At 43.4% G+C, this 27,991-nt stretch overlaps 1 protein-coding gene across 9 annotated transcripts in view; it reads left to right on the top strand.

Moving 5' to 3' along the window:
- Positions 1-17,322, top strand: part of LTBP1 (latent transforming growth factor beta binding protein 1) — a 300,379-nt gene extending 283,057 nt beyond the window's left edge. For all 9 annotated transcript variants that reach the window (XM_084900645.1, XM_084900647.1, XM_084900643.1 and 6 more), the window contains 3 exons: positions 10,263-10,385; positions 14,792-14,941; positions 16,760-17,322. In XM_084900645.1, the coding sequence (XP_084756771.1) occupies positions 10,263-10,385; positions 14,792-14,941; positions 16,760-16,941 (455 nt within the window). In that variant the 3' untranslated portion in view covers positions 16,942-17,322. The remainder of the gene's footprint in view (positions 1-10,262; positions 10,386-14,791; positions 14,942-16,759) is intronic.
- Positions 17,323-27,991: the final 10,669 nt, after the last annotated feature.

The following is a 27,991-nucleotide window of genomic DNA, read 5'->3' as shown; positions in this document are numbered from 1 at the left end:
CTGTGGTTCTTGTTAAAATAATTACACTTCTTTTAAGTAAATAATTAAAATAATTAGATTTAGTGTAAGTAAATGGAACATAATCACCTGAGAAAGTCTTGATCTAAAGCTTTGAAGTTAAATTTTCTTTATGGGACACTTAGGAAGCTGGCAGAGTGCCACCTATTGGTAGTTCAATGTACTGTATCACAGGTGTTTTAACCTTAAGTATTCTTGATGCAAGTCAGGCATAGAAAGGTGAGAATGGTTTGGGGGGGGGGGGGGGGGGAATCTCCAAGGAAACTGAAGTGCCACAAAAGAAATTGCACATGTTTGAAAACTTGTAAAACACCAGTATTCAGTATTAATCAGGATGCAGAGATGTTAGTCCTTTCTTTTGCCAAGAGAACACTTTGAAGATCTGCTAGTATAGGTACTACATTGGACTAAAAAAACTTCTAGTTCTGGGAGTACAGATTGGTTTTGTACTTGCCTGCTAGGAATAAAAAAATAATCATTATAGCATAATAAAATTTTGAAATTACATAGGGAGTTGGCTGATAATTTTTGGTGTATCCATATAGTGGAAATATAGCTACTTTTTAAAGGAGACAAGTCTATAGACTGTAATACAGCATTATGTCTAATTTTAGTTTTTAAACAAGGCAAAGAACGACATGTTTATTAAGTCGTTATATGCAAGGTACAGCTAAGAGTAAGCACCATGACTGAAATGCAATCTAAATTATTTATAATTAACCTGTTTTCAGTTTTAATTACACACCTTTTCCTTCATTTCAATTTATAATTTCATTGTGTGAAATCACATGCCATACAATCATGTTGTATTTCTAAGTTAGAATAGTTTATTTCTAGCTATTGTCACATTTAAATATGGAAGCGATGCCTTTATTTATGTATTATTAGCTATGACACTTCCCGACAGCTAATCTACCCCCAGTGTTTTCATGAGGTCCCATAAAAGGGACAGAACTTGGGGTCGGAGCGATTGAGCTCGTGATTTCTTCCACATCCATGTGTGGCCCCTGCGGCTTCCATGTCCCAAAGATCCCAGCGTCAGAGGGTTCGGAATCCCCTCGGAGGTGTGAGGGGGTGTGAAGGAAGACAGACATTTGACTCTTGGACTAAATTTGAACCAATAGTGTAACTGGGCAGTGGCTGCAAAATTTTTATCCCTTTCAGCAGTCACAGTTTAAAGGCTTTTCCAAGAAGTAGATTTCCAAAAAATGTTAATAATAACTCTGGAACAGCGTGCACGCGAGGCACAGTGCATGGTGGCTGCCGCCGGTCTGGGCAGTCCCGGGCTCTCTCTCGTCTGCCGATTGCCCTGGACAAGTCACTTCGGTTGTCCACAGCCAAAGCTGGGAGCTCTCTCGTGAGGTTACGGCAGAGAATACTCTCTGAGCATGAAAGCCTTTGTCATTTGGATCCTGGATCCTGAATAATATGATTAAAGAAAGTGTAGCAGTTCATAAAGTATAGTAGAGAATAAAAAAAATCAAACCGGCCGAAACCGGTTTGGCTCAGTGGATAGAGCGTTGGCCTGTGGACTGAAAGGTCCCAGGTTCGATTTCGGTCAAGGGCATGTACCTTGGTTGCTGGCACATCCCCAGTAGGGGCTGTGCAGGAGGCAGCTGGTCTATGTTTCTCTCTCATAGACGTTTCTAGCTCTCTATCCCTCTTCCTTCCTGTCTGTGGAAAATCAATAAAATATATTTTTAAAGAAATCAAACCGGACACGTATGAAAGGCCTGTGTGGAGTGGCGACCCTGCCTGCATACAGAACGTGTGCTCTGCACACACAGTCTGTCTCAGTGGTTGGTGGTCCAGTTCCTTAGGGACTGGGTTCTTGGTATCCCTGGAACTCGATCGAATCGGATACCATATGGGATGGCAACTAAGCAATTTATATCGTTCCTTATTGAAAAGATGTTTACTTATTTAGAAAGCTTCCATGTACTCTCCCCTCCAAAAGGGGTGAAAATACTTTTCTTACTAGAAAAGGGTTACTGAAAACTGAAATTCCTGAGGAATTGCACGTAGAGCTTTGTCATTTTAGATCAGCATTACATTCCTTCATTTGTGAAACTGCCGGAGGAAGAAGGGCCGGGACGAGGGGAGATACGCAGCAGTGGACAGGGCTTTTCATGTGTGGCATAAGTTAATACTAGTCCAAGTGTGCAAATTTTGAATGCAGATTTTAGAAAGCAAAGTGAGCCTTCACGTTGTGGCCTTCAGACCCAACGCTCTGTCCTTTCGGTCAGAGTCTGGCTAAATGCATAGCAGCCTGGTGGGAAACTCTGGGAGTGACTGAACTTGGAGAGGGCAGCGTTGGGTGAAGAAGGTTGGGTGGGGGGATGTGGTTGGTGTGAGACCCAGGAGTTTCCTTAGAACCCTCCGCATTTACAGGAGCCCCGCAGAAGGTAAACCTTGCCAAGACTGGAGACTTCATTACTTCCCTCTTCTCAAAAAGTACAATTTAATTGAACATTAAGCAATTTGATCTCTTTCGCCTAATAAATGGAGCAAATTCAATAAACATAAATCCTAGTGATAGAGCTGCCCCTGGTGGGGCTATGCTCATCAGCAATCATGGTTATTCCTCTCCCTGGAATTGTAGTCACAGATGCTTATTGCTGAACAAACTACTTACCTGATGCTTAAGGTTTGGGGAGTGGATTTAATAATTTCCTTAGGGTTCAGAAGGGCAGCTGGGGAGTAGAAAGAACATGGTTTTGCTCACAGACCAATTTAGGTTCAAATTCCTCACCTAGCCCGGTCAGCGTGGCTCAATGGTTGAGCATCAGTCTATGAACTAGGAGGTCACAGGTTCGATTCCCGCTCTGGGCTCCATTCCCAGTAGGGGGTGTGCAGGAGGCAGCTGGTCATTGATTCTTTCTCATCATTGATGTTTCTATCTTTTACTTCCTCTCTGAAATCAGTAAAAATATATATATTTTTTAAAATCCCTCACCTAAACTAGGACTTACACTAGAAACCTAATTTTCTTATTGGAAACAAAGGAGCTAATTACAGTCATTTCACAGGGCTGTTCTGAGATTTGAATGACAAGGTGTGTGTAAAAGTGCACAGCATCTCACACAAAGAAGCTTCATGGGACAGGTCAGCTGACCTTCCTTTTTCCGACTGTTCTTTAGCCAGTGTCTGTGTGGTACTTTTGTTCCCCTAATGCTTTTTTTTTTTTTAATTGATATTTTACAGAGAGGATAGAGAGCTAGAAACATCAATGAGAGAGAAACATCGACCAGCCGCCTCCTGCATAGTCCCTACCGGGGATGTGCCCGCAGGCAATGCACATGCCCTTAACCAGAATCGAACCTGGGACCTTTCAGTCCACAGACTGATGCTCTATCCACTGAGCCAAACCGGTTTCGGCCCCTAATGCTTTCTTATTTGTTGTTCAGTAGTCCCCCCTTATTCATGGGAGATACATTCCTAGACCCCCAGTGGATGCCTGAAGCCACAGATTTTGTGTTTCCCCGAAAATAAGACATCCTCCAAAAATAAGACCTAGCGCATGGAAAGATAAGACATTCCCTGAAAATAAGACCTAGCGCAACTTTGGGAGAAAAAAATTAATATAAGACACTGTCTTATTTTCGGGGAAACAGCGTAGTACCGAACCCTGTATATTCTATGTTTTTTTCCTCTGCGTGCAAACCTATAAGGAGGTTTAATTTGTCAGTTAGGCGCAGTAAGAAATTAACAATAACTAATAGAATAGGACAATTATTAACAATACACAGTGTAATGAAAAGGTACTGTGGTCTCTCTCTTAACATATCTTATTATGGTGTACTCACCTTTTCACTTAATGGGAGCCCTTTATGTGCTTCTAAACACATCGAAGTTGCCAGGATCACTGCTCTTGTGCGTAGGGGCCATTATTAGGCAAAATAAGGGTGACTTGAATACAATACAACAGTCAATCTGATAACCAAGGCCGCTGCTGCTACTAAGGAACTAAGGGTAGGCAGCACGTGTAATGTGGATACACTGGACCAAGAGATGATCCACGTCCCAGGCGGGACAGGGCAGGATGGCCCGAGACGTCATCCCACTGCTCAGAACCATGTGCAATTTAAAACTTACAAACTGTTTCTTTCTAGAAGTTTCCTTTTCACATTTTCAGACCATGGTTGACCGCGGGCAACTGAAACCACGGAACGTCAGGCCCCAGATAAGGGAGGACTATTGTCTATACTTGTGTCTCTCTGAGTGACCGTCTCTCCTCCTCTTCACTTGGTTGGCCTCCTCCCTGTAGACCAAGCATGTCAAACTTGTGGCAGGTGGGCCACACCGTGAGTTTGACATGCTTGCTGTACGGTCACTCGCACGGTGGAGGGAACCTTCCCAGCTCTTCTTGGCTGACTTAGTTTTTACCGATAAGCTATTGCCCGTGTCACAGTGACCTGTCCTGACAGCCCTTCTCTCTTCCCAAACCCCACACTGCCCATAGTATTCTCTCTCCATCGCTGGATGTCATTAAAGCAAAAGACGATAATGCAGTTCAGCTGACCAAACACTGTGTCCAACCCAAGGAGCTAAGGTGTGGAGGAGAAACAAGACTAGAACCCAAGATTCTTACTCTGGGTCCTTTCTCTTTTTAACAACATGCCCAATTTCCTCTCACAACTCAGTAAGTTTCATATCAGGGCAACTGGATTCTTGTATGTCCACCGGTGACTGAGAGTAAGAATGCGTCCTCTGAGAAGGAGCCTAAGTGGACAGTCACCCAAACAGATGTCCTGGATGGAATGTTCTAGAAACGGTCAACATTTTTCTAATTTTGTAGGTTTTGCTTATTTCAGTCCTATATATATATATATGCCTGTTAAAACTGCTGGCTAGCATGCATTGGGGTAAATACTCATTTTGTTCTCCCTGTCTCCTTCTTCCATTTCCTGGTTGTGTGTGTGTGTGTGTATTTTCCAAACACCATCATCCATTAATAATACATATGGGAACCTGTAAGAAAAATGCTTGGTCTAGGGATTTGATCCACATTAGACCCGTTTCTCTACTAAAGCATAAGAATTGGTCCTTGTTTCTCCTGTGCTGGGAAATGATGCAATTCCAGCGTTCGGGGTCCAGCCCCGCTGTGTGGGGAGCAGAATGCAGCCTCTGCATTGTTTCTGCGAGCAGCTGAACTCCATCAGCCGCAGGCAGAGCGCAGGCTTCTCCTCCCAGTTTCCCCACATGCCAGAGTGGCATGGTGACATGTGCCTGTGAGCCCAGCCCTGCAGATGTGTCTGTCATCAGCAGTGGCGGGGCCCTGCCGGGACCCAGTAATGTGCTTCCCAGTGCCGCCGACGGCAGGGGCCCCAGACCCACTGGCTCCAGGGGGTCATTTTTGAACTTTTTTCTCTTCAATTTAAAATTAAAATCAAAGCACCATCTGTTCTATGAATCTGCCAGGCCGGGGGAAATGAGTGTGATCAATGGCCTGGGTCTCGTTTAGACCACTTAGTGACGTGTCCCGCACCATCCCATGTGTGTCTTTCATAGCTTTGATCAAGAGCTTAGCATTTGTGCTTGGGGGGTGGGGAGGCGGCAGTGGCGTGGGGGCTCGGAGGTGTGAATATTTCCATTTCCTGTTCCTTTTACACTCTCCTGTGGCTCGATCCCGGCTAGACACACTGTATGGTGTATTATAAGTAGTGTTTGCCTTCCACAGAGTACAAGCCCCGCCTGCTGAGCAAAGCTGTTTGTTTTTTACCAAGCCCTGGGTGACGAGGTGCTTCATTGTTGATGGCCTTAAGTAAAGGGAAACATTTTTGAGGGGGGGGAAAAAAGACTCCAGGGATGGAATATATGTGTTTGTGTGCACACGTTAAGCTGGATGATGTGACAGCTGTGAGGTTCTCAGGAGCTGTCATGGGAAGTTGTGCAAATAGTTCAGGTATCCACTATCCCGGGCTCCATGCCCTCAACCAACCACAATTCACTGTGTCCCCAAGCTGACCTGTAGTCCTGACCAACCCTAGATATAACCAGACCAAACATCTCCACGCTAGGATGGGTTCTGGCTGTGGCTGGGGTTTGCCCAGAGGCTCAGGCGTGCTAGAAACATGCATGTGCCCAGATCCGGAAGCTGGTGCCGTGCCCGAGACTCATTAGAAAGTCCTGGGATAGTGGTTCCCTGGGAAGATGGTTGAGAAACCTATTCTCACCTCCACACATTTCTGATCAATTCAGGCATACACAAAGAATTTTTGAACACCAGTTTTCCCCTGTACTTGTGAGTTCCATATATCTAATGTGAAACCATGCCATTGTTCATACTTGATCACTGTTCAGCCAAGTGATAATATTTGCTAGGCTGTCAACAAGTAAGCCTTATATCTGAGATGAAGGCTTTATTCTCTATTTGCTTAATTAAAAATTTCTTCCATCTATTAGGAAACTCCAAATAACCTTACAACAATATTTAAAGACATACAGAAATTGTGCTTTCATTGCCCGTAATTTACTGCACAATTCTTTGCCCAATGACAACTACCATTAAGTTTTACTGACACTGCAGTTTGCATCAATCATTCGGATGCTGTCTTTGAAAATCCTCACTTCCTATTGTTTGCTAGGAACTTAGTGATTTTACCTATGAGAAAAAAAATTGCACCCTCCAGTTTCTTGGTGCTCCAAAATTTATAAACCATTCCATAATGTTATCTCATGTTTATATGTCAATAACACAAAGGTAGACAAGCAGGAATTATTATCTACATGTGACATAAGGGGAAACTGAGGCTTGCCCAAAATTGCTGAGCTGAATGATAAATGGTATAATCAAGACTTGAGCTCAAGCTTCTGCCTCTAAAGCCCACATTCTTTCCATTCCCCATCCTCACTTCACCCTTGACCCTGGCCAAGATGAGAACAGAAGTGCGTGCCTGGAGAGGTGACATGGATGGGTTAGTGTGGACTCATCCATGCTCCCAGATAAACAATTACTCAACATGCATGTCCTGGAAATGCACTGAGAGCTTAGTCCCCTCAAGCAAGCACGTCTTCAGATACAACAGAGAGAACACTTAATGCACAAATCATGTTTTGATAACTGACCAAAACTGTCTTGAAGATTGGAATGTTAATATATTAGACATAAGCAAAGCGGCAAAGGACAGTAAGTTCTAGAATCTTAAAAGAAAAATGCATGGCCAAGAAGAGGGAGGGTGAAGAAGAGGTGCCATCCCCATCTCTCTTCTGTCCCCTCTCAGCCCCCGTTGGGCTAGAAGTCTTCCTAGGAGCCACTTGTGGGTCCCCAAACCCAGCTTACAGTCCCCTTTCTTGATGCTTTTGGGTAAGCTTTTTAAAATCAACCCAAAATGTCTTCTCCTGTTAAGCAAATTTTATTTAGTTTCAAGTCAAGTACTAGCATTTCCAGTAAGCTGCCCATCAGCACTTCACCAGAACAGAAATCTGTTCCTTCTCCTCACTCCTCTCACATCAGGTCCCTTCCATTTGCTAGATGGTGACAGCCTGGAGGGTGGCCACCAGCTCATGTCTTAGTGGAGGAGGTATGGTCTTGGCTAAGGCCATGGCCAGAAGGTCAGACAGCTCTGGGATGGCCCTGGCTTTGTCGGTCCACAGCCCCAGGACCTCAAGTCTCCTCGAGGCTCCCCTGAGAGCCACATGTCAGAAGAGCTTGCTCAGCTGTGTCTGGATTTAGTTTTACAAAATAAGAACATGGATTAATTTACTTGTAATATCTATTCTTGATCACAACTGTTGCTTGGATATAAAATATGGAACAAGTCTCCCTTTCAGATGTCCAACAAATGTATAGAGAAAGTCTTGAGAGACAATGACCTCAGCTCTTGAAACTTGTAAACATCTCAGCAATCTTGCTCTGGCAGAGAGATCCTTCATTCTTCTTTCTCAAACTCGAAGCAGAACTGACGGCCATGTGTGTTCTTCTTGTTTGAAGTTGGGTTTTGTTGAGTCAAGAATCTTCTTCCAGGATCAGCTTCTTTCCTTAATGAAATGAATATTTCTCATGAAATGCTTTCATGCAAAAATATAATATTGGGCGGTCTGGGGTCTGTATGTTGTTCCTGGAATGCTCTGCGGGAGGAGAATTTTAGGAAGGGGCAACCATAATCCTCCCTACCCAGTGGTGTGGGGTCTTTTCTGGCCTTACGCTTCCTTGGTGCAATTATAGAAGACAATTGTGTGTGCATATATGTGTGTGTGTGTATGTGTATTTATGCCTGCACACCACACACACACACACACACACACACACACACACACACACTTGACTCCTTTTAAGTTGAGGGATGAAAGACAGCCTTGAGTGTTCACTCTATTGCCTTAGTGTATTTGTTTAGTTTTGTTACAGAGGCAAGAAAATAGAGGACAGCTCTCCCCACCTGTGGTTCAGTCAAGTGGCTGTTGCCTTGTTCCTACTTCGCTAAGCATGTTCACCCAGCCCTGGAGCCTGCTGGCCTGCATCTCACAGCTCTGGCAGTGCTGTTGGGGTATGGGGAGCCCCAGAATTTTCACCGTCTGCTAGGTGAATCCTATAAAACATGCGTTCAGAACATGAAGACATGAAGGTTCCCTCTGAAGCTTTCATTGCTACACCTCCTGCACGACTCTGCTCCTAAATGCAGGCAGGAGCATGAAATGCACTGGAAGTCCAGTCACCCCAGCCAATGGGGATCACAGATCTTGTGCGCTGGGTGGATCCTGTGAGGAGGACTAAAGGAGAGTTTAGAAGTTAAAAGGCCATAGGGCTGACCCAGCTTGGAACTGAGGTCACAAGAATAGTAACCACAGAGGAGTCTATCTGGGATGCCGAGGGAGAAAAGGCAGGAGTTAGAGATGAGCTGAGGTCGTTGTGGGAGAGGCAGAATAAGAGTGCAGCCGGAGCTTCATTACTGAGTTCCAGTCGGGCGTCGTCACATATTACCTGTCATTGAACCATTCTGTGCTTCTGTTTCCTCATCTGTGAAATGGGGATGATGATGGTACCTCTTCATAGGGTGGTGTGAGTGAATTAATGAATTAGAGTTTAATGAATTAATATGTATTAAGAACAGTACCTGGCACAGAGCAAGCATTATCCATCTGTTAGCTATTATTCCTACTGTTAACTTTACTACACTATGGTGACGATGATGATGATGACATCATAATGTAATACTATCTGTATTGAGTGTAGAGTAATAATAATAACTACTAAATTTAAATGGTACTTCATATCATCCTTCCTTGCTACTCTAATTTCTGGATCACCAGAGAAAAATGTCCTCTCTCTCATGAGTGAAACCTGACTGGAGAATGAACACTTTATACCTATCAAGTGTTCACCTGATGGGCTCAGATCAGCCATTCTCCCGACAGGCCTGCATCGCTCTCAGATAGCCCTTTTTCTCAGTTCCTTAGTCTCTTGGGATACATTCTACCAACTGCTCAGCTATTATTTGTTATTTAGAGTTCAAGCTAGAATCTTAATTACCTTCTGCAGCACTCATTTTATGTGTATGGACACTCATTGTATATGGGTGGACACTCATTGTATGTGGGTGGACACCCAATGTATGTGGATTGACACTCAGTGTATATGAACAGACACTCGTATGTAGATGGATACTCATTGTATGTGGATGGACACTCAGTGTATATGGATGGATACTCATTGTATGTGGGTGGATACTCATTGTATGTGGACAGACAATGTCTGTGGACAGAAACTCGTATGTAGATGGACATTCATTGTATGTGGATGGACAATCAGAGTATGTGGATGGATACTCATTGTATATAGATGGACATTCATTGTATGTGGATGGACAGTCAGTGTATATGGATGGACACTCATTGTATGTAGATGGACACCCAGTGTATGTGGATGGACACCCAGTGTATGTGGATGGACACCCAGTGTATGTGGACGGACACTCATTGTATGTAGATGGACACCCAGTGTATGTGGATGAACACCCAGTGTATGTGGACAGACACTCAGTGTATGTGAATGGACACTCAGTGTATGTGGATGGACACCCATTGTATGTAGTTGGACACCCAGTGTAGGTGGATGGACACCCAGTGTATGTGGATGGACAGGGCTCTCATGAAGAACACTGAGACACTTCCTGGCCCAGCGGTGTGGACGGGACATGGGCCTGCGGGGGCCACTGCCCTGGCAGATTCCCAGGCCTCTAAGCTGGCAGTAGATGCGTCCAGATGCGAGCAAACACTGAAGGCATTCCTTGTTGTTTCTTTCTTAGATGACTACGCCCAGCTGTGTAACATCCCGGTCACAGGACGCCGGCAGCCGTACGGCCGGGACGCCTTGGTGGACTTCAGTGAACAGTATGCTCCGGAAGCCAACCCCTACTTCATTCAGGACCGTAAGCAGACATTTCCGGTGACTTTGACACTAACTTGTGGTTCAGGATTAGCCAAGGGTTTGCAAAATGTAGTCCTGGGAACTCGTTAGAAATGCAGATCCTCAGGCTGAGCTAGACCTCCACATCAGAAACTGGGGAGTCATGGCCCCTGGGCTAACCCCTCTGCATCCAACTGTGAGAGCTGTTGGATCAGACCTTGGTCTCTCTGGTGGGGATGCTGCCATCACTATATGTGAAGCAAATTACCTTATTATATTTGCATGACAATCATTTTGTACCCATTAAGTGGTGGTCTAGTGAGGGTTTCCTTGAACCCCCAGTCAGAATTGTAGCTTTTGTCACCCAAGGAAATGACCAAGGTGAGCTGCTCTTAGAAGTATCTCTAGAGTGGGAGGATCAAAAGCATTGCTCTCCTGGTGAGAAATTAATTTTTAGAATCCACTTGTGAGGGGATGTGTTAAGTAAGCTAGGATCTGTGCCGGCTTTTCCTGCTTTTGTTTTCTTGTGGAGGTGGGGTGTGAATACCCTGCTCTCGTTGAGAAAGTGACTGCTTTACCATGTGCAGCCCAGCGGCCTGGGTGAGGAAGCCACACCAGCTGCATGTTTCCCCGGGGAAACCAGAGCTTTCCCGTGGAGACTCAGTATCCAAAGTCCGAGGAGCCGGACGGTCCAAAAGGAAATATTAGTAGATAATGGGATAATAGATTAGTAGATAATAACTTCAGGAATGGGAATAGGGAAACGCTGGTCCCAGCTGCCTGGCCCCTTCCCACTGAGGGGCCCTCCCTGCAGGGACGCACTCTGCACCAGATTTTCAGGACGGGGTGGGGGTGGAGGGAGTGGGGAGTGAGTTGGGACTTGGAGAGGCTGCTGACTCACAAAATACAATGAGGCTTTTTCTTTCTTTGGGCCCTGACACCTGCACATCAACCTAGCCATGACCAAGTCCCCGAGGGGCAATGCACGCCTTGTGATTGCACTTGGATCTGCTTCAGTTCTCAGTTGAAGAGTTTTTTTTTTTCTCCCTTCCCTTCCCCTTTCCTTCTCTTTTCTCTTTCCCCTCTCTCTCCTTCCCGTTCTCCTTTCTTTCCTCCCTTCTTCTTGTTTTTTGAAGGTTGTAGTATATTGTTCATCCAGTGGAATTAGGGTGCTCTAACATTTACATGAACAGCCCTGGCCGGGTACAGAGTTTGTAAAGCATCGTCCCCATACGCCAGGGGTGCGGGTTCCATCCCTGGTCAGGGCACATACAAGAATCAACCAATGAATGCATACATAAGTGGAACAGCAAATTGATGCCTGTCTCTCTTTTCCTCTGTCCCCCTCCCTCCTTTCCTCCCTCTCTTTAAAATCAATCAATCAATCAATACAGAATTTACATGAACACAGCATTGACACATCTGTGTAACTCCCATCCAGGTCTAGAACATTCTTGTATCCAGAGGCCCTGGTGCCCTTTCCTAGCCCACTCCCTGCAAGGGCAACCACTGTCCTGACTTCTGACACCTGAGCCTTCCTGTAATCAACAACGCACAGGCATGCACGACCTCATGAAATGTGCCTAGATGCACTAGCAGCTATAAGACTGTGCACGTAGGATTTCTACATTTCTCTGTGCTTACATTATAGGCCCATAAACATTTACCTTAAAAGGAGATAGAGAGGAAAAGAAAGGGGGAAGAAATATTAAGGTTGAAATAAAGCCAGCTTACCTGGCCCATAAATCCAAAATACCAGATCAGCTCTGACACAGCCCCGTAGCTTATGTGTGTAGCCTGGATCGCAACATAATTCAGATTTCAGGAAGTTCCATGTTGAAATGTTCTGGCTAATGTACCTTCTTTTTTAATGCTCACATTGCCTTAAAACACTTTTTTTTTTCATTCAGTACAAACCTTAAAAGGGGAACAAGTTGGTATCACATCCATTTCCTATTTAGCAACATAGGGAGTTGAGATGTAGTCCCAGGACCTCCAGCTTTGACGACAAAATGGCCTTTAGATTTCGAACAGATTACAAGAAATAGCTCCTCCATCTCAGACCAGGAGCAAGTGCTCACTGGCCCTCCTGGAGAAATGACGGTATTGGTAACATGGTGGTAACATGGAGGGGAGGCTAAGGATTCTTATCACCTTTACAATTCGCCATCTCCTGCTTTTTAGCTATTTTAAAATATTACTGATGGCAGATGGTGCCTTTAGCGAGAGCAATAGCTAATAAAGCTGGAATCTCCTAGAGCAGAAATCAACTTTTTTCTTATGAGGACCAGATAGTGAAGTGTGTAGGCTTTACAGCCACAACCTCTCCATCGCAGCTACTCAGCTCTGCTGTGTTCTCATGAAAGCAGACAGGTGTGAGAGGGAGCGGCTGTGTTTCAATAAAACTTTATTTATAAAATAGGCAGCAGGGACGGCGCTGTACTGACCCCGTCTTAGAGTCCTATGGAAGCATTTTGTGGAGTCTACTTGATGTCTGTGTAGGAGCTTCCAATTTCATTTTTTGTCTTAATTTCTAGAATAAAAAATGATTTTACTAGTTTTAAAGTCAAAATGATTTTGCTGCAATACCTGGAATTTGGCTTTATTTTCTTAAGTCGGTATTTCTCAAACTGGCTAGGGAGAATCTGCTTACGTATTCCTGATGACTTGTAATATATTTTTTTCCCTTTAAAATTTTGTAAAAAGGACCTGTTCTGGATAAATTACTAAATTCTTTAGGTCACCAAGTTAGACCTACAGCCCTGTATAAGCAATGATAGTTTGCTGCCCCCTGCAGTTCCACTGGAGAATTACATACTTCAAAGGCTTAAGAGTTTTGGCCACATTTTGATTTTTTTCCCCTACATTTTTTTTTCAGCTACAGTTTACAATATTATTCGGTATTAGTTTCAGATGTACAGCAAAGGGGTTTGAAAATCGTATGCTTTACAGAGCGGTCCCCCCTGCCGCTTCAAGTAGCCCTCTGGCCCCATACCTAATTATCAGGATATTATTGCCTGTATTCCCTGTGCTGTCATCTACATCTCTGTAACTACCCATTTGTGCTGCTTAATCCCTTCCCCTTTGTCACAAAACCCAGCCCCCCAACACCCTTCTCCTCATTTTGATCTTTCTTTCTTTCTAAAATATATTTTATTATTGATTTCTTTACAGAGAGGAAGGGAGAGGGATAGAGTTAGAAACATCAATCTCCTTCTGCACACCCCTCACTGGGGATGTGTCCTCAACCAAGGTACATGCCCTTGACCGGAATCAAACCTGGGACCCTTGAGTCTGCAGGCCGACGCTCTATCCACTGAGCCAAACCGGTTTCAGCATCATTTTGATTTTTCTTAAAGCTAATACTTGGTGAGGTCCAGAAGGTGGGGAGGGGACGAGGGGCCACACCCACAGTGTGCTTGCGTCTTTTACCTTCACAGCTTCCTTCTCTAGAAAGAGAGCGAAGCACTCTCGCTGCCAGGGTGGACGTTTCTGTGTTATTGTACTTCAGCCCTGAGTCCCGTTAAAGCTATCTGAACTCCACAAGAGCGTCTTTGTGTCAGCACAAAGGACTTTGGGTTCCGTAGACACAGGCACGATGTTCTTCTCTCATTTATCAGGATGTTTTGAGTCCCTTTTACTGCCTTTGTCCTCTGATCCCCAAAAGCCCTTTTGTGGGGCTCGTTCCCAAGCCAGAGCAAACAAACAGAGTGACAGCCCAGGGGCCTGTCCCTCCCTCTCCGGGAACTCTAAGCAGCAGAAGCGCCCCTCCAGCTCTCCTGGGTTTTCTAAACAAACGTCTCCTGAACTCTGATAAGTTCACTCTTGGTTCCACGCTGAAAGATGTCCTGACCTTTGCTAGTGAAAACTCAGGGAACTTGGCTGAAACTGGTTTGGCTCAGTGGCTAGAGTGTCGGACGCCTACGGACTGAAAGGTCTCAGGTTCCATTCCGGTCAAGGCATGTACCTTGGTTGCGGGCACATCCCCAGTAGGGTTGTGCAAGAGGCAGCTGATCGATGATTCTCTCTCATTGATGTTTCTAACTCTCTATCCCTTTCTCTTCCTCTCTGTAAAAAAAAAAAAAAATCAATAAAATATATTAAAAAAAAAAACAAAAAAAAAAACAACCCAGGGAATTTGGAACTTAGGTAAAAACTTTACATAATTAAGGGCAAAACCAAAAAGCACACTTGCTGGCGCATCAGAGTCCAAGAGGTGAGGCTGATTTGTCCGAAAATATCCAACATTTTTAATATTTTATGCTTCCTAGTGTGTTGCCGTTATATGCAGTATTTGCTTACATTGTAATGCTAACGTTAAAGTGTCTGAAATATGTCTGTCTGGTGAGCCGTACGCAGAACCATCCAGGCTTCAGACGCAGCGTAAGAGGGGGAGCGTGTCTAACGCGGCCTGCCTGTCGTTGCCAGGCTTCTTAAACAGCTTCGAGGAGCTGCAGGCCGAGGAGTGCGGCATCCTCAACGGCTGCGAGAACGGCCGCTGCGTGAGGGTGCAGGAGGGCTACACCTGCGACTGCTTTGACGGCTATCACTTGGACATGGCCAAGATGACCTGTGTCGGTAAGAGGGGTGCCTTGTGGGAAATCATTCTTTTCCTGACATCTCCCGTGGTCAGAGCGCATGCCCTCAGGTACATTTAAGACAGGTTTGCAGAGCTTCGGTTTAGGAAGATGAGAAACGTTTTAGCGATGGAAGGCGGTGGTGGTTGCACAACGACACGAATATACTTAGTGCCACTGGACTAGTCATTTAAAAAAGGTTAAAATTGACATATTTCTGTTCTGTATAGTCTACCACAATGTTTAAAAAATTGAGGTGAACCCGGCTGCCACGCTCAGTAGTTGAGCGTCATCGACCTATGAACGAGGAGGTCAGAGTTCGGTTCCCGGCCAGGACATATGCCTGGAGTTACGAGCTAGATCCCCAGTAAGGGGCATGCAGGAGGTAGCCGATTGATGTTTCTCTCTAATTGATGTTTCTGTCTCCCTCTCTGTTCCTCTCTGAAATCAATGCAAATATCCTATCTAATAAATGTGATATGCAAATTGAGCGTCACTCCAACACACAAGATGGCCACCCCCATGTGGACATAAGATGGCCATCACAAGATAGCCGTCAGAGGAGGGCAGTTGGGGATGACCAGGCCTGCAGGGGAGGACAGTTGGGGGTGACTGGGCCAGCAGGAAAGGGCAGTTAGGGGAAATCGGGCCAGCAGGGGAGCAGTTAGGCATTGATCAGGCTGGCAGGGGAGTGGTTAGGGGGTGATCAGGCTGGTAGGCAGAAGCGGTTAGGGGCAATCAGGCAGGCAGGTGAGTGGTTGGGAGTCCGCAGCCCTGGATTGTGAGAGGGATGTCCCAGACTGGAGAGGATACAGGCTGGGCTGAGGGACACACACCTCCACCCACCCCCTGTGCACAAATTTCATGCGCTGGGCCTCTAGTATATGTTTAAAAATAGAGTTGATATCTCATGTAAGAATTCCCGTAGAATTCCTCACGTAGAACCATTCCTTGACTTTGACTCTTAAATAAAGCTTTTGACTGTGCAGCCAGCAATGTTTTCCCTGAATACTTGACCCAAGCATAAGGGAGTGTAAATGTCTGAATAAAACACAACTTTCATGTTAATCATTTGGGAAAAGTTCCTCCTAAAATGCTATTGTTGCTTCCCCTCTTATTTTTAAAAGTGCAGTAAGCTCACACTCCTCCTGCTCCATGTGACCTCGAATGAACTCCCACACTGTGTTCCAGGCCCCTTCAGCCTCTCTCCTAAAAGGCCCTGGACGTAAAGTTTTCTTCTATTTTTGTGCCGTTCTTCTCCCTCCCGTAGTGTCCCTTTCCCTGTTGGTCAGTCTCCATCTGTGGTGAGTCTGGAAAGCGGGGAACCTGGGGTAGTACAGGTGCTGCAAGTGCATACGAGCCTTTCTTTCCTGGGGGAAGAAACCCATGAAGGTAACTTCAGCCTTAGGAGGGGCTGCTCAGAAGGCTGTCGGCTCACTGGTTTGCTCTTTAACTGTGTTCCTCCTGACACATCCCTCTGTTCTCTACCCGTGGAAAAGAATTCACCAGAGGGGTAGCATTTCCAGCCTTCTCGAGGTTTGACTGTAAAACGTCAGGCTAACAAATTGGCCATGTAGTGTTAAATCACAGGGGAAGGAATTCTAGAATTCCCCCCGGTATTCTACCTTTGTAAGATCTAGAAAGTCTGATTTACCATGTTCATGGGATGGAAGCAGCCATGAATGGGAACACCTCCCGGTGGGGGAAGGGAAGGAGAACAGCCAGGCTGTGTGCAGGCCGGTTGCCTCGACACCTCGGGTAGGCTGTGGGTTCCGTGTCCTCTCAGAGCTGGTCACCTGTGTGGTTTGGCCTATTGCAGACGTGAACGAATGCGACGAGCTGAACAACCGGATGTCTCTCTGCAAGAATGCCAAGTGCATCAACACGGAAGGCTCCTACAAGTGCGTGTGTCTGCCCGGCTACGTGCCTTCCGACAAGCCCAACTACTGCACCCCGTTGAATACCGCCTTGAATTTGGAAAAGGACAGTGACCTGGAGTGAAAGGAAATCTGCATACCCTAAGCCCATATACTCTGCACTGTGTAAAGGAAAAGAGAGAGAAATGTATTATACTTGAGACATTGCACCCAAACCCAGAGTGCTGGAAACACGGGAGCAACGGGGTATCGTGTATCCTCAGAAGACAAGGAAAGGATTCGGTGTGAGCCCGACCGGTGCGACAGACCAAATGGACATTTCTCTGAACAAACCAGTATATATAGTCTGTTCATATGTAAAATTCAGTGGAAAAAAGAGGCGGAGCAGTGCTTGCTGTTATTTTAAACAGAAGATTGTATTATTATGTTGTCTTGTGTTTTTTTGTTTTTGTTTTTGTTTTTGTTTTTTTACTATTGCTTGATTAAATTTGGCATTTAAATAGCGGTGGAAATATTTTATATAATTTTTTTTTTTTTTTTTTTGGTTGTGCAGTTCCTTGGCTACTGTTTTTCTTTTTCTTCAGATTTTTTTTTTTAAATCTCAAGTGCACAAGTGTTGGTGAGATGTTGTGAAACTGTTGTGTAAGTATTGTGACACAGGGTCCTGTGATTCCTAGTCAGGAGCATTTTTGAATTCAGCTTGTCTGTCCTGTGGAGCAGGCAGCGATGTTGTTTCCACACTTTTATACACCTTTGGAGAAAAGTACTTTCTACTTGCAATGTATTGTCTGATTCTCATGTCCATTCTTAGCCAAGCTGCTAGTAGGTGTCAGGTGGATCCCTCTTGTACATTGGAATGGAAGAACCAATGAACTCACATGAAAGAATTGTAATGTGTGAAGTATGCCTGGCGAAAATTTTTTGAAAACTTGATGATCCAAGCATATTTACCATTGTATGTTAAAGCAAAATAAATCACCATTTTTTTTTTTTAGAAAAAAAATTCTACCTGAGAGTAATTGTCAATGCGTATACGTGTACAAATTGTATCCCCTTTCCCCCACCTTTATTTTTAGCAGAGGTTCCCTATTAATGTAGAGTTGTTGGCAGGCTAACTATTAAATGTGTTAGATGCTTAAGGGGCTGGACGGTATCCCCTCAAAATGCATGTGTTGATGCCCTAACCATACAGTATTTGTATGTGACTGTATTTGGAGAGAGGGTCTTTAAAGAGGTAAATACGGTGAAAGGCGGTCATTGGGGTGGGCCCTAACACACTGTGACTGGTGTCCTTACAGGAACAGAGTAGGACACACACTGAGGAAAGATCATAAGAAGACACATAGGATTCTTTTAGTTGCTTTTAGGAGTTACTTTTAAAGCCCAGTTGTCCTCCATGGGTTTGGAGTTCTGTGGCATAAAGAGACAAAACATAGTACAGTGTATTCCAGTCATACATTATACTCATTATGCATAACCAATTATGCTCATTCATGTATTTCCAGCTGCTTAAGGGAGAGTCAGGTCTCTTTCACCATCCCTCCACAGAACAGGTCTCTGGACTTTAAGTACCAGTAACCAATAACATTCTATTCTTTTGTCATAATCATCAAACATTGCTCCAAAAATGAGCTGCTGTAAGCCTATGCAATTTGAAGTTACAGGTTGATATCTGCCAGGTTAGCTGAGAGGAGCACGAGGTACAAAGCCAGCAAACCAAACCCTAATTAAATATATCAAAGGTTTGCACAATTACATCATTCATATTTCTCTAAAAAACGTTTATAGGTTCAAAAGAATACTATAATTTAGCTGTAGTATTCTCACATACAAAGGACTGACTCTAAAATGTACTTGAATTCTCCTGGTAAATCTTAATGACCCAATATTGGCAGAAATTACACATCTGTTATGCTTAAGAAATGAGGTTTATGAACATTTTATTTGGGTCAACAGTTCAAGAAAACAGTTACCAAGCATGCCAATTCTCTGTGTGCCTGCTTGTGAGGACAAACCATAACTATGAATTTAGGAATTATTCTAGTAGCTTTCAGTGATAAAAAGACTATTATTCTATGCCCTAGCCAGTTTTGCTCAGTGGATAGAGCATCGGCCTGCAGAATAAAGGGTCCCAGGTTCAATTCCGGCCAAAGGCATATGCCTGGGTTACGGGCTCAATCCTCCCCAGTAAGGGACATGTAGGAGGTAGCCAATCAATGATTTTATCTCAACAATGATGTTTCTATCTCTCTCCCTTCCTCTCTGAAGTCAATTAAAAAATATATATATATATATTTTTAAAAAGACTATGTATGATTCTAATACTCCCTTCAACATTCAAATGAGAATGATTTAAGTATAGACTAAAGCACCTATGATTTACTGTTCAAATCTTTGGTAAGAAGAAGAAAATAAAGATGGCTGTCACAGCTCAATATCAAAGTGATAGCCAGTCACAACTATGAGCAAAAATGGAATAAGGAAAAGAAAATCACAGTCTGTAAAAACAGGAGATACTGCTCAGGGAAAAGAGCTCCCTATTTTAGGATAAAACATGGGTAGTCACCACGGGAATGTGAGGTGCCTCTAACCAGCTTCCCCCTGTCTTTGAGAGAGTAGGATGGCCGTCACTGGGGGGGCAGAACCCCCCTCCTTGAAGAAATCACTGCTTCCCTTGTCTTCAGAGCTTTCTCAGCCTTCTCTTCATGACTGCTCTAGACCAGTGCTGGTTCATTAGAACTTCCTGCGATGATGGAGAGGTGCTAGATGTGAGCTGACCAGTGTGAACTTACTTGTACCAGGCATGGTGCTTGATGCTGGGACCATGGAGATGAAGGACGTCTGGCATTTGACCACATCTAGCTCAGAAGAACCAGTGTGAGCCCAACTGATCACAATGCAGTGAGGTAAGTAGTCCAGGGGAAGCTAGAGCTCAGGGTTGTGGAAATGAGGAGGAACTAGTCATTCCTAGCTTGCGAGTGGGGTGGGAGTTGGGGGTAGGGTAGAAGCCCCAGGGAACACATGAAATCATTAGAATGGTATGGGTCTTAAATTTTACTAGGAAGAAAGAAAAAGCAACACAGTCATTAACCTGTCCCTTTTTGTCACAGAATGTGCACCTGGTACTACATAAAGAGCACTGGACTGGGCATCTCAGAACCACCACCTGGGTCCTAGCTTCTGGCTCTTCATGGCATGCTTTACTGTAAGACCTCAAAAAAGTCTATTATCTCTAGTCACTGTTTTGTCAGCAGTAAAGTGAACTCTAAGGTCCCTACTATGTCAAAACTTGTCTAATTATTTGATTTCCCCTTCTTTTAGCTGAAGGGCCTCCCTGACCCCCAGTCTGCCCAAATAAATTCCTTTGGAAAATGAAAAGGAAAAAAGAATAAACCTCCAAGTCTGAAACATGCCCAAACTGGCTTCTGTGTGGGAGGAGTACCCAAAGGTCATCTAAGATTATATAAAATTTCCATTGATTAAGGTATTAAAACCTTTCATTATGTTCCCCTTCAAGCAGGCAACTAAGTTGGCCAATTACTGGTTATTGTAACTTGGCTTCTCTCAAACAGCCTGTAACTCCCAGGGCATACCTTGGTGCAGAATTAAAACCAGGAGTATATTGTATTTCCTAAGGACAGTGGTCGGCAAACCCATTAGTCAACAGAGCCAAATATCAACAATACAATGATTGAAATTTCTTTTGAAAGTCAAATTTTTTAAACTCAAACAATATGGGTAGGTACATTGTTATTAACTTAATTAGGGTACCCCTAAGCTGGCCTTTGCTAAAAAAAAAAAAAACTCAAGGGGCAAAGAGTTGCATGTGGCTTGCGAGCCTCAGTTTGCCGACCACTGGTTTAGGAAACATCCAGTTCAGAGGCATAGACAGAGGAACGCAGTGTCCAGGCATCTAGGAAGCATGGAGCTGTATCATTTGCTCTGGCAGCATGCATTTTCCCTACCCCAACCCCACTGGACCTATATTGAAGGTGGAAGGCTGTGGATAGAGGGTGAGAGACTGAAGAGTAGAAACCCAGAAGGCAATAGCAGTAATGAGATCCCCTAGCACATGTGTCAAACACAAGGCCCGCGGGCCAAATCCAGCCCACCAGGCCTTGCAATGTGGCCCGCACCGTGCTGTCATCACTGCACTCCGCTGTCAGTTTATGACATTGTCAGTTTATGACTGTTCAGTAAACCATTTGGCCCGCGATTTAGGCTGGATTTTAGATTTTGGCCCCTTCTCTGATTGAGTTCGACACCCCTACGTGGCAGCGCACAGCAACACCAAACATCCAAGCACCATGGATGCTGTCTCTCTCTGAGCCCATGGAGACGTCGCTATAATCTGCAGGTCCAATATTTTATGTAAGAATGCATTTGTTGCCAAACCTGGTTTGGCTAAGTAGATAGAGCATCAGCTTGCAGACTGAAGGGTTCCGGGTTCAATTCCAGTCAAAGGCATGTACCTTGATTGCAGGCACATCCCCAGTAGGGAGTGTGCAAGAGGCAGCTGATTGATGATTCTCTCTCATCAATGTTTCTAACTCTCTATCCCTCTTTCTTCATCTTTGTAAAAAAATAAAATATATTAAAAAAGAATGCATTTATTAGTAAACGGTTTTTTTTTCCTGTGCACTAATATTCAGTGGGATATTTATTTACACTCCATGTAGGAGTGTGAAATAAATATTCTTTCATATTTAGTTTCTTGCTGAAGTTTGTACCAACTCCTTATTCTGTTTCACTAGTTATTTGTATTAGTTTTTATACAACTGTATTGAAATTTATTTCACATTATGATTTACTTTTGGTTTTCAGGATTTGATGGGAGATCATATTGAAAGCTATTTATATAGCATTCCATGTATATGGGATTTCATTAACCGGTAATTTTTTTTCTTTTTAAAAAAATATATTTTATTGATTTTGTACAGAGAGGAAGGAAGAGAGATAGAGTTAGGAACATCGATGAGAGAGAGTCATCGGATCAGCTGCCTCTTGCACACCCCCTACTGGGAATATGCCCGCAACTAAGGTACATGCCCTTGACCGGAATCGAACCCGGGACCTTTCAGTCCCCAAGCCGACGCTCTATCCATTGAGCCAAACCGGTTTCGGCTAACCAGTAAATTTTTGTTCTGTAACTTACTCAGTACCCAATACTAATATATTCCCTTTTAACTATATTGTTTTATACCATTAAAAGTTAGGAGAATATTGTCTCATAGCCATAACCAATGATTTTTCATCCGAACTCCTGTATATAGTATACTGCATCTACAGAACTACTTAAAAAAAAATCTCTTAAAACAAGCAAGATGAAAACTATTTCAACTTTTTCCTTCACATTTCCCTCTTCCCCGCGCCCCCATTCCCAGATTTCCTTATAAAACTGGCATGCCTTATCTGCCAGTAAATACAATATATATCTTTTATTGGATGCCAACTGCATATTTTGGCCTTCACACCCTTATGAATTATATAAGTGGAGCTTGCACAGCGTTCTCGGGAAGTGTTTTTTTTGGTCGTGGCCAGACCCTGGAAGCCAGGAGCCCAAGCCAGTGGGCACGAGCAAAACCCTGTGGTCTCCTGAACCCCATCCATCAGCACCTCCGCCGTGGACTGCAAACCTGCAGGGGAAAGGACACAGAGAGCTGGGTCGTGTTTATTTTTAGTGTCAAGGGATGACATCACTGCCAGAGATTATGGCTTTGGACAAGCTGGTGGGTGGGCTTGAATTTAAAGCACAGAAAGGTCAAATCGTGGTTAACGGGCCACATTATTAGTGCATAGAGAACATTATATGCATGTTTTTCAAGTAGGAAATATTAACACGTTTATGAGTTTCATGTAAACTGGATGGTGTTCAAGTCCAGAAAGTACTTTATATAAAACTTATATGCTATGTTTGGCCAATTTTTTTCTTTTTTTTCTAAATCTTGTGATAACAATCTCAATCTCTCTCTCTCTCTCTCTCTCTCTCTCTCTCTCTCTCTCTCTCTCTCTCTCTCTTTCTCTCTCTCTCTCTCTCTCTCTCTTTCTCTCTCTCCCCCCCCTTTCTCTCCCTTCCTCTCCCTCTCCCCTCTCCTCCCCTTTCCTCCCCTTCCCTCCCCTCCTCTCCTCTCCTCTCCTCTCCTCTCCTCTCCTCTCCTCTTTCCTCCCTCCCTTCTCTCCCTCCCTCCATCCCCCCTCTCGTTCTTTTCTCCAGTGGGTTGGCAAAGGTTCTTGCTTAATTAAACTAAATGAATTGGGGTTTAGCCAATTCCCTTTTTTATGGCCATGGGTTCTAAATAGTCAATGTAGGAGCTCACATTTATAATAACAGCACAGATAAAAACATAACTTGGAAATGTCTGGTAGGTACCAAAAGGTGAATCAGTGAAGGTCATTCTCCATGAAGGTGTGTATGTGGGGTGGGCTAGGAAGACCAGGGCAGGGGTTTTTTTGGTCATCAAGACCAGGGCTTTACTGAACCAGATTCTTTCCCCATTGAGTACATTCCTTCTTAAAGTAAACTGGTTGTTAAGGAAGTCTATGATCTTCTTCAGGACCACAAAAGGGCCCATTAAAGTTACCATCTTAAAATTGGGAAAACGTAATACAATTTTCATGGCAGGCTAGCATTGCAGGTTAATCCCTACACTTGAATGAATGGCATTTGGGATTTTGCTATGGAAAACAGAGATTAACTATGGGCTTTGTACCATGTTTGTCTGAGAGCACTACCACTGGATGGCAGTAAAAATCCTTGAATTTCCCTCTTCTATGCCCCCCCCCCTCCTTGTTTATTAGTTAGTCCTTCTTGTCCACTTTAAAATGCCATGCTTTTAGAGTTAACTTTTACCAAAATACCTTAATGTGACATACATATGACATGTTAAACTAAAGTTCAAAAAATGATGAGAAAGAAAAGACAATTATATGTATTATAGTCATATAATTTCTAGGATAAAGAAATTTGGATAACCACAAAAGCTAGGCAATTTCCCCATTAGTTAAGGTCAATACTCAGTCATTTTAAAATCAAGTTAGGTCCACAGTGAGGAGATATTGATTACAAAAGGTCTCAGAGGGACTTTAGACTTTTAAATGCTAGGGAGAAGAATGGTCTCAAAATTAGGACACTTTTCATTGGTTACTTTCCTAATTGAATGAAAGGTTACACTTTTCCAGTGTGGACTCTCAAAAGAAGACTCACAGGCACTCCAAATTCCCCATATTCAAAAGTGAACTCATTATCTCAACTTCAAGGTTACTCATTCATTTATTCAACCAATATTTATTGAACACCTGCAGATTAAGGTTAAGCATTGGGAATATAAGAGTATCCAGTTTAGACAAGTTTCCTGCTTCCATGGAGCTTAGATATTCCCTGCCTCCTCTAGTTATCCAACCCAGAATCTGAAGGTCACCCTACCTTCCTCCTCAACATCTCCCACAGCCAATCAATAGCAAATATTATTGATTCTACATCCTAAATATCAATGTATTCCCTCCACATCTCATCTTTCTCATTTCGACTTCTTTGGTCCAAGTCACCTTCCTATTGCTACAACCTTTTCTAACTGGTCTTTTTGTTCCTATTTTTGCCCCCTTCCAATCCACGCTCCACTGAGTAGCCAGAGTGATGTTTCAAAAGTATAAGCCTGGTCAAGTCACTCCCCAGTATAAAAGCATTCAGTGGCTTTCCATTGTCTTCCAGATAGATTTCAGTATGTTCCCTGCTTTACCTCCTCAGATTGGTCTCATGCCATGTTTCCCCTTGCTATCTGTACTCAAGTCACCAGTCACCCAGAGACAATAAACTTCTTTTAATTCCACGACTGTAACTCCCTCTTGCTTCCTTTGTGACTTCCCCACAATGTCTTTTTGCCTGGAATACTTCCTTTGTTCCTCCCATCAATACTTCTGGGTCTGAGTGCTCCTTCAGATGTCAACTGAACTGACACTTTCCCAAGGACACCTTCTTGGACCCAGTTAACTAGGGTGGGCCCTCTTTGTGTGCTTCCTGTTAGTGCTTGGTATTTCCTCTCTCCTAACACTCATCACACTATATTGAAATTGCTTGTTTAATGTTGACCTTTCCCATAATATCAATGGTTGTCAAATCTGGGGAGCTGAAAAGAAAAACACTGATGCTGGTAATCGAGTACCTGAATCAGAATCTCTGAAAATGGGATGGAGTCTGGTGGTTTTATTTTTGTAATTTCTCATTTTGATTCAAACTTACAAGTTTCAAGAAAAACAGAAATAATTCTCCCGTGCCTTTTACCCATATTTACCAATTGTTTACATTTTGCCCTATTTTCTTCTTTCTCTCTCTGATCCTCCACATGTCCATGTACATTTTTTTCTAAATCATACCAGATTAGGTGTGCTTTTATCCCTACTCACTTCAGTGTGTGTTTCCTAAAAACAAGTATACTCTCTTATATTAACACAATATATGGTAAAAAAAAAAAAATCAGGAAAAGTAACACTGATATAATTCTAGTATTTGATCGAGAGTTTATATTCAGATTTTATCAGGTGTCCCAGTAATGTTCATGTAAAAGTATGGGTTTTCTGGAAGCAGTCTCTGGGATGGGGATTGGTGTGCAGAAGCTTTTACAGGGAGCTGTAGCAGGATCAACACTGTGGAAGGGAAGATGAGGAAGCAGCCAGAATTGGACAGAGGAAGAAATGGGGCTGTGGTGTTGTCTCAACAAAGACTAGGCCAACCCTTGGTGGACCTTGAAGCTGTGATGGCCTTTTAATACTATCCTGAGATAAAATGAGGGTTATATTATACACTGAACAGTTGTTAGATCTGAGCTGCCCTGGGGAAGGAGGCATGACTTTGTGCAAGGTAGAACTTTCCAGCCAACGGTAATTTCTGAGGAATGTCCTCCAATAGCTCCCTCAATAACTGGAGGAATAAGTCCTTCAGTCTTAAAGGGGTCAGAGTGGCACATCACAGCTTCCACTATGGTCCACCATTTCTATTACTCAGACCCACTTCTCCATGTAAATTCTGGGAAGAGTCCCTCCAAGATCCTGTGGGTACCTCTTTTCCTGGCAGAACGGGAAAAGAAGGTTAGTAGGATAAATTACAATACCAGCTGTAAGCACTTAAACTACAATTGATATTCACGATCTACTGGGTAAATGGCTTACCTGTTGGCATGATCCAGTCTTCATTCCTGAGGTCTCTGAGCTCTTGGTCTCCATGCCCTTCTTAAGCATGACTGTTGTGTTTGTTCGTATCCTTAAGATGAGCAAGGGAATGTTAAGAGGGAACTGAGGGGATCACCAGGAAGTCACCACATTCTTCTCTGTCCCATGTAGCGGCAGATCTCCTCGTTCTGATGATCAGCATCCTCATTGCTAGCTGGTGGGTGGGTGGCAGCTTCGGAAACCCATATGAGCATCTATTTTCTTGGTCCACTCCAGCCATTGTTGCAAATTGGGTTTCCGGGAAGCCAATTCTGAGATGTAGGGCAGCACACAGGTATTAAATTAGGGCGAGTTCTTTAGAACAATGTCTATGAAAGGGAAGGGAAGAGAAGGAAGCCATATTGGGTAGAAGAAGAAAATGGGTTAGATGCAAGCTCAACAGACCCTCCATCCCTTTACAATCTTATAAAGTTCTGCTGTTGAAATATTTTTTTTAAAAAACTATCCACATCAGTGACATCAAGTAGTACAGTGTGCACTTCCAGCATCGGTTTCTTTGCTGCATTTATGAAATATTGGATTAGCACCACAGGGATAAATATCCTGCCAAGGTTTCCTGAAATCCTTCCTTTTAGGTTTCTGCAAAAATACCTTTTATTCTTTTGAATTCAGTGGTTATACTTCAAAACTGTTTTCTCATAAACATATTTTTGTCTACTTATGAAAGCATTTATCTTTGGGATACTTTTTAGTATTTTAGGATTTTTCTGTAGGATTTTTTAATGACTCACAAAACCCCCCAGCAGTTCTTCAGGAATGTAACTGTTCCTGTATTACTGTTATTACTCAGTATTGTAAGCTGAGACTTATTACAAAATTTGTACTTTCACCCAAATGCATGACCAATGCTGGGTAATCTTTCCTAATGTTTGTTTCTTCACATCTGCAGCAATGTTTTCTATGTGACTTCCCAAAAGCATTTGCTGAAAAAGGAATGCCTCTTAGTTTGTTAGTCTTTGTGTTACAAATATTCCAACCATTTTTATATAGATAGTTTTTATTATTGCAGAAAGAACCAGAGACCTGTGGCTTTTGTCCTTAATGGTAAAGGGAGAAACCTCAAAAGAAGGTTCTAAGTAATTGTCAGTAAGTTTTGTGAGATTTGTTAAGAACCGGATTTATTCCACATAGCTCTAAGTATCTCTGAGAAACCACTGGAGTTTGTCTTCCTGTCCTGATGCTTAGCTTTTAAATGCCTTGCTAACTATGGGACTTTGTTTATTACTACTTAATATCTCAAGACACAATATGCTAGCCAACTAGGTGAATTTTATCACTAATGGCAGCAGATGTAAATATTCTTGATAATTGTCGATCTGGAGGGACTATTGCTTGTGGGTCTACTGATATCATCAGCTCATAATGTGGCTGATGGAGAGTGTGATCAGAGTAGAAAAGTTTATCTGCCATTTTCTTTAGGTTTATTCTGCTATTATCTTTCTTTCACTTCCTACTTTTGTGCAGACATCTTTTAAAGCCCCCCTTTTTTTTCAGTATGAGTGCTAACCTAATTAAGATGAGATACTATCTAAATCTGCTTACTGGGTACACATTCACAGAAATGTCTGAAGTCTTGCTAGAAGCAATCGAATGATTGAGGCAGCATTGTCATCCCCTCTGCACTTCGTTCTTGGAGGGATACCCTAAAAACACTGAGCAATTAGCAAGCTCCAACTGATACAAAACGGATAACAAGATTGAAGAGTATGGGCTCCCACTAAGCCGTGTCTCCCCGGTCTGAACTGGTACGAGAGGTGTTTTGGGCCTCAGGGCAGAATTTTGCCTTCGCTCGGATTAATTTTTCCTCCCGCCATTTGTCCCTTAACTCCAGCCTGTCAAGATCTTCTGAGTCTGATTCTATCACCCAATAGGGTTGCTACCTATTCAAGTTTGCATGCCCCTACACCTTTAAGATGTTAGTATAAATATTAAGAAACTTTCCTCTTTAAGAC

The sequence above is a fragment of the Pipistrellus hanaki genome, assembly GCF_964339955.1.
Source record: "Pipistrellus hanaki genome assembly, chromosome: 12".
Classification (NCBI taxonomy): Eukaryota; Metazoa; Chordata; class Mammalia; order Chiroptera; family Vespertilionidae; genus Pipistrellus; species Pipistrellus hanaki.
The sequence above is the reverse complement of the archived record's forward strand: the minus strand, read 5'-3'. Positions and strand labels throughout refer to the sequence as shown.